The following is a 6,389-nucleotide window of genomic DNA, read 5'->3' as shown; positions in this document are numbered from 1 at the left end:
GAGGAGTCAGAGTAGAGAAAGGGGCCGAGGGGCCTGAAGTGGCCCCTAGGGCCGGCTCCAAGCCATTCTGGTTCTCCTGGCTGCTGGGGCTGCCAGTGGTGGGCAGGGGTTGGGGGGGGCCCTCACCCCCAGTCTCCTCCTCCAGCTCCTCCTCCTCCTGGGCCTCCTCGGCCTCTGGCCCTGAGCTCCGTACCCTCTTTGGCTCTAGCTCCTCTCGGGCTGGGTCGTCGCCCTCCCCACCCCGATCCACCTTCCGCCGTCGCCGCCTCTCCAATGCCCGGCCCCGTGCCCGGCTCCCATGGCGCTCTGCCTTCTCCAGCTGTGTATCAGACAGGCAGAAAGAGGTGTGGGCCAGCGGTCAGGCCTGGGATCCCTGCCTCCTTGGCCTGACCTCCCGGCCCTGTCCATGATCCCTGTCCTCACCTCCAGAAGTGTGCGGATCCGCTCCATGTCTGGAGGCTGCCCAGCCCGCAGTAGCTGCCAGATGCTGTGGTTCTCATCCAGGGTCACCTCAAGCAGGTCCCCTTCTAACATGAGCTCCTCCAGAGGGGCCCGGGTTGCCTCAGGCAGCTCTAATGCGGGGCCAGTCAACTGTGGCAACAGTGAGGACAGCAGCTCCAGGTCTGGTGGGTTGCAGGGACATTCTGGGTTAGAGGCTGCTCCTGGCTGTGTCCCCACCACCATCACCACAAAGCCGAGGAGCACATGGGTCACTGGGGATATCCAGTAAACAGTCTACCCACACCTAGACCTACCTCTCTTACCTGAGCCCTCCCCCGGGGCTACCTTCTCAGGACTGGTCACACTGTCTCCATTCTCCAGTAAGCCTGGGACCTGCCAAGGAAAGCAAGGATGGATGGTGGTAACTGAAGAACCAGGCCCTATTCCCCGCCGACCCCAGACTCAGGGACGTTCCACCTCCTGCAGGAGGAGAGGAGACAAAGGCTGTAGCAGGGAGCAGTCTGGGGTTCTGGACAGAATATAGAATGGGGAAGGGAGGCCGGGCCAAGAGAGATCAGAAGTCAGACAGCAGGGACAGGGCTGGAGCCTAAATGGGGGCGGGGGCTAGGAGACAGGAATTTGGGGGCAATAGCTGGGTCAGGCAGCTCACCTTGGGCATATCCTTGCCACTGCCTTCTCTGAGAGGGTCAGAGGCAGGGGCTGAAGGGTAGGTAGGGGGTTCCTCAGACTTGGGTTCAGCCTGCAGCCGCTCGCGAAGCTCAGCCAGCCGTCCCAACAGAGCAGTCACATCCTCAGAGGCCAAAGCCTGCCTGGCGCGGCCTTGCCAGCTGATGGCCCTCTCTGTGAGACACTGCAGAGCCTCGCCCTCGGGCAGCCGCACAGGCAGTCTCTGCAGGGCTACCAGCAGTGCCAGGATGGTCTCCAGGCGCGGGCGCCGTGAGCGCATGCACAGCGGACACAAGAATTTGGTGTCCCACTCCCACCAGGCCAGCAGTGGGGAAGAGGTGGGACTGGGCCTCGGGGAGCTGAGGAGGCGGGGTACCGACACACATCGCCCATGGAACCAGTCCTGACACAGGTCACACTGCAGAGCTCCCACCCCAGCCGGCACCTGCCCACACACACAGACAGAGGTTGCAGAGGAAGCCGTGGCTGATGATGCCAGTGGACTGGGCTTGGCAGAGTTGGTGCGACGCAGCTGCAGGATACCCTCCTTCTCCTTCTGTTCCCCCTCCTTGAAGGCCACGATCTGGCATGCCCAGGACAGCGGGAGAGGAGGTCAGCAGCCCATCCCCTCCCTCCTCTGGCACCTTTAACACCCTACTCCCAAACTAGGAGAAGCGAGGCCCAAGGAGCAAGCGGTCTGCCCAGGGTTGCCCCGCTCAGACACTTATCACCATCAGGCTCTCGCTGTGGGCAGCAGTTCCTTACCACAGAGCCTGGGTCCCTGAGATCCTGTGCAGACAGTCCCAGCAGCTCCGTGTCAGATTTGTACAACCCCAGCTCCTTCTCCATCCACCGGCTGCGCTTGGTGCTGTCCGAGCCAGCGTCTGCACACGGGCAGAGCACCTGAGGCAGGCAGACAGGGTGCGGATGACTCGGCTTCCCCTACCTCCCACTCCCCAGCCCACACGTTCTCCTCTGAGCCATCTCACAACAGCCGGACCGGAGGCAGGAGAGGCTGGGGGCCAGGGTGTAGGCCTCACCTCCAGCAGTGTGTAGCAAGAATTCTTCTTGAGGAAGGTCTTGGAGGCCTTCTCCCTCCAGGAGTGCGCTGTCAGTACCTGCAGCTCTAGCTGTCTCAGCTCCTCCAACCCCACAGGTAGGTCCCGGCCCACAGCCACCAGGCCCTCTAAGTCATCCAAGCAGGGGTAGTGGTCACCATTCTGGGACAGGGGCAAGAGAAAGCTCAAGTCAACTTGCCAACATCAACCGAAGTGACTCTGTGCCTGGCCCTGAGCTGGGAAGAGACACTAGACTTGTAGTTTTTGGGCAGAACAAAACAGGGATCATGCTAAAGGGAAGCGTTCCTACAACTCCCACACCCACTGGCTCAGCCCGCAGATAACCCGGGCAGTCCCCCTGACCATCGGACTCATCACTTTGCTGTGGTCTGCCTCTTCCACGTTCCCTGCTCCTACCATTCCGACCCTTTCCGCAACCTCTTCACCCTCAGCCTGGCCTTGCGAGCTCTCCTCACGTGGCTCACCGCCAAGCACATTTCGCCCCCTCTCAATCTACTGTGCCTGCTTCTCTAGCCAACCCAACCCAGCACAACCCAATGTATGCCAGCTCTCCTGGCTGGACCGACAGTCTAGGGTGGAGTGTCAGGGGGTGACAGGGTCCTCACCTGGATCTCGTCCACATCAGCAATCCAGGCCCGGGCCTTTGCAAGAGCCTCTTTGAGAGCCTGGATGTTGGGCAGGTGAACAGGGATGTTTTCTGCCTCATGGATTATGGCCTCGAGTGTGGCTGGTGGATGCTTCTGCCTAAAGATAGGGGAAAAAAGAGGCCTCAGTCTAGAGCGATCTGCCTGACCAGTGGCCTGGCCTGCCCACCAGATACATCGGNCCTGGAGCTGCCACTCGGGCCTACTTGCTAGTACTCTGCCTACAGGGGGCTGCTGGTCCCTGCTCACACCAGACTGCACGCACCCACCCAACTTCTGCCATAGCCTTTGTGCCTCTGCTTGTTTGCCAGGCTGTCAGCCTGTTCACGCTGCCTACACAACTGGTGATATTCATCTGGCACTGTAGTTTGTCAGGTGGCCCTTGTGTGTGGCTTCTCCCAACATCTGTCCATCTGCCTGTTAGTACTTGTGCTCGTGTGCATGTGCCCATGTTAGCCTGTAGAGCTAGTCCTCTATCCACCCCTGTATCTGTCCATCTCTGCCTCTATGTATACATGGAGTTAAAAAAAAAAAAAAAAAGGAAATTAGGGAACAAAAAAAGGAAAGAAAGTCAATACACCAACACCGCAGTCTGGTACCCAAGGCCACCCATGGGAATCGCTGCCAGCTGTTCCACTAAACTTTGAAGGTTGGGACAGAGGAGTGCGCGGGGAAGCTGGACCTACCTGGCCTCCAGGCAGAGGTGGGCTTTCTCCTCCCAGCGTTCAGCAATGGTCAGCAGCTCCTGCAGCTCAGCCCGGGCCTTATCGACAGCAGGACTAGGGGCTACGCTAGCACCCGCGACCAACAGTCCCCGCATGACAGCCAGGGTGCCCCTTCGGGCTGAGGGGGCCAGTGTGCGCTTCACCTCATCCAGCCATCGCGCCTGCTCCACCTGCCGCTGGAGCTGCTGGGCCTCAGGTACCTCCACCCCCAGCTGCTGCCCCCTCTCCAACAGGGACTGCAGTAGCCCTGGACTGGAGGGCAGTGAGGCCAGGGCCTCACGGGCCTCAGCCTGGTAGGCTTCCACCTGTTCCAGAATACCCTACCAGGATACAGAAGAACAAATTCCTCAGCTGGGCCCACTTAGAGGTCCACCACCAAATACCTTTGCCCCACCTACCTTCTTACTGTCTAGTATTTGGGAAGAGAGCCTAACATGGGCTGCGTTCTCCTCCTTTGCCATGCCCTAAGGTTCCCTGCCCCTTAGAATACCCTGGGGAATTTGTTAAACAGAGATTCCTGGGCCCCACCCCTAGAGAGTCTCAACAGGGTTTGGTCAGGAGTTAAGTCCCCAGAGGATTCTGATGTATAGTACCAGGAGACCCTCTGCCCTAAAAACACTCTGCTATGCTTGGCCTCCTCATAAACCCCTACGCTCACGCTCGTGTCTACTGCCCTCTTCATCCCACTTCTCCTCTCCCTTCCTGAACCTGACTCAGCTTTCCAGGCCCACAAACATCCTTGCTCCTTTCTCCTCTTCCACCTCCACCAGGACACCTTCTCTTGACTCTGCGTTCTGTACTTACACCCCCTTTGCCTCCAGCTCCTGTTACTCTCACAGGTGCATCCTGTCTTGCCCAAACACTTGACGCTTTTTAAGGAAGCCAAGAGTGGCCTGCTGCCCAGGTCTCCCAATCCCCCCGAACCCTCATCAGCACTCCAAGTGCATTCCTCCTCACCTTGACATCCCCAATCTGGTGCATGGCACAAGGCAGGTTGTTCATCTGGTCCAGAAAGGCCCGGAGCTCAGCCAGGGTCATCTGTAGACCAGCCACCCTGTGGGGGCTATGGAGTTTCACATGTGGGATTTCAGGTCCAAATCCAGTCCCCTCCCTCCATCTCTGTGCTCAGACCCAATGCCTTTCCTCACACCTGCCCACCTTGATCGCTCCTACTCCACAGTGCCCCCAACTGTCCAGATTAGAGGAGGGGGGTTTAAGATATCAGCACATTCATATGATGAGAGCAAAGAATGAGAAGGGAGGAATACAGGATATATTGGGGGGGAGCTTAGAAATTAAATGATGGTAACAGAAGCTGGACTTTTCAACTCATCCTCAATTGTGAACTCTCTGATCAGGTTGGTACTTCTGTGTCCTTTTATTGACCCTAAACCTTCCACAACTCCTCTCAGCCCACAAAATCCCTAAGCCTGCCGGAAATCTCCAGGTACTGATAAAAAGAACCATTTCTAGCTTTCTTAGCACTCTTATCCATTCTAGTTGCCTGATCTCCTTGCCCTACCAACACCTCTTTGGCCACCTTGCACTGCAGAGCCTGTCAGCTTCCTGCTGACGTCATCTGCCCAGCGGCACTCAGAGCCCACTCCTCCTAGGGGCCGGCTCCTCAGCAGCCAGAATCAGCCCGCCACTTCCCAGGGCCATACCCGGCCTCCTGGCCACTGACGAGTCCCAGAGCCTGGGACACGCAAGCCTCCGCCTCGCTCAGGCAGTTCTTCAGTCGCTGCAGCAGCTCACTGTTTGGAAACCTCCGCTCACGGGCCTCAGACTCTAGCGCCCTCAGCTCTTCAAGGCCTGGAGAGAGAATGAAAGCAGCAAGGAGTAGGCAGTATTGAGTAAAGGCAGAGGAAGGGGGTGGGGGGGTACAGAAGAAAAGGGAAGAGAACTTGCCTGTGGAGTCCCTCCGTCCCCCCATCACTCACTGCGCTTCCGCCCATCCTCCACCTCCAGGGCCACTCGAACTTTGTTGGCCCAGGTGTCAAAGGACTCGGCCCGAACCTTCAGCTTATGCAGCATAGCAGGGAGCTCATCCAAGGTGTATCGATACCTGGAGGAAGATGGCAGGGAAGCACACATCTGGCCCAGCTCTGCAGCCCCTCCTCAGCCCACTTCCTTCAGCAGGACCCCCTGCTCACCGCAGGTACTGCCGGCTACTGGAGCACTTGCAGAGGTCATTGATGTGGGAAAGGCAGACAAGGCCGTCTGGGCAGTCGTAGCAGGCCAGGGCTGATAGGAAGCATGTGGTCTTGCACTTGATGCACTGGCGCTCATCATCTGGGAGCAGCTCGAAAGCCTCTCGCTCAGCTTCTGTGATGCCCTGGAAGCATTCAACCCATGCACGTTATATAGAACCCAAACAGGGCTGCAGATAGGCCCCTATCTCTGCCACAACCAAGCCCCACGTTCAACTCCAATCTGTGCTGAAGAGTTCTGGAGAGCAAACTCCACAGAACATACTGCCTCTGTGAAGTTCAAGCTCTCGAAACTGGGGAAATCAGATGAACCAGGGCTAGATCGGTGTGGGCTGAGAGGAAAAAAAAAATCAGGTAAGATTCAGATCAGCAGAAAGGGACTTTAGGGTGAGAGAAGGTGAGGAAAGCGGTGGGCGAAGGCACCAGAGAGGTGGCACTGTGTGGGAGTGGCCAAGAGAAAGGCTGTGTACGAGGGGAACAATGCTGGCTTCCAGTCTCTCAGCGCCCACTGTGTTCCAGGCACCGTGCTGGCAGCTTGGCAGGCAGGACACACTGCAAAGCACATATAGAACTCACAGAAATAAAACTCTGTGCTTGTGTCCA

The 6,389-nt window shown here is 58.0% G+C and overlaps 1 protein-coding gene across 3 annotated transcripts in view; it reads right to left on the bottom strand.

Moving 5' to 3' along the window:
* The window catches only part of KDM5C (lysine demethylase 5C), a 36,208-nt gene that overhangs the window by 3,065 nt on the left and 26,754 nt on the right, over positions 1–6,389 (bottom strand). For 2 of the 3 annotated variants that reach the window (XM_040631388.1, XM_040631386.1), the window contains exons 15-25: positions 5,730–5,911; positions 5,517–5,641; positions 5,241–5,388; positions 4,534–4,639; positions 3,538–3,896; positions 2,813–2,951; positions 2,169–2,348; positions 1,894–2,031; positions 1,112–1,711; positions 756–834; positions 424–623 (exon numbers count right to left, since the gene is read on the bottom strand). In XM_040631388.1, coding sequence (XP_040487322.1) covers positions 424–623; positions 756–834; positions 1,112–1,711; positions 1,894–2,031; positions 2,169–2,348; positions 2,813–2,951; positions 3,538–3,896; positions 4,534–4,639; positions 5,241–5,388; positions 5,517–5,641; positions 5,730–5,911 — 2,256 coding nt within the window. The remainder of the gene's footprint in view (positions 1–423; positions 624–755; positions 835–1,111; positions 1,712–1,893; positions 2,032–2,168; positions 2,349–2,812; positions 2,952–3,537; positions 3,897–4,533; positions 4,640–5,240; positions 5,389–5,516; positions 5,642–5,729; positions 5,912–6,389) is intronic. The other variant, XM_040631389.1, reaches the window with a different exon arrangement.

The sequence above is a fragment of the Ursus maritimus genome (genome assembly GCF_017311325.1).
Source record: "Ursus maritimus isolate PB19 chromosome X unlocalized genomic scaffold, ASM1731132v1 scaffold_X1, whole genome shotgun sequence".
Classification (NCBI taxonomy): domain Eukaryota; kingdom Metazoa; phylum Chordata; class Mammalia; order Carnivora; family Ursidae; genus Ursus; species Ursus maritimus.
Note: the sequence above shows the minus strand (reverse complement) of the source record. Positions and strands in the feature narration are given on the sequence as shown.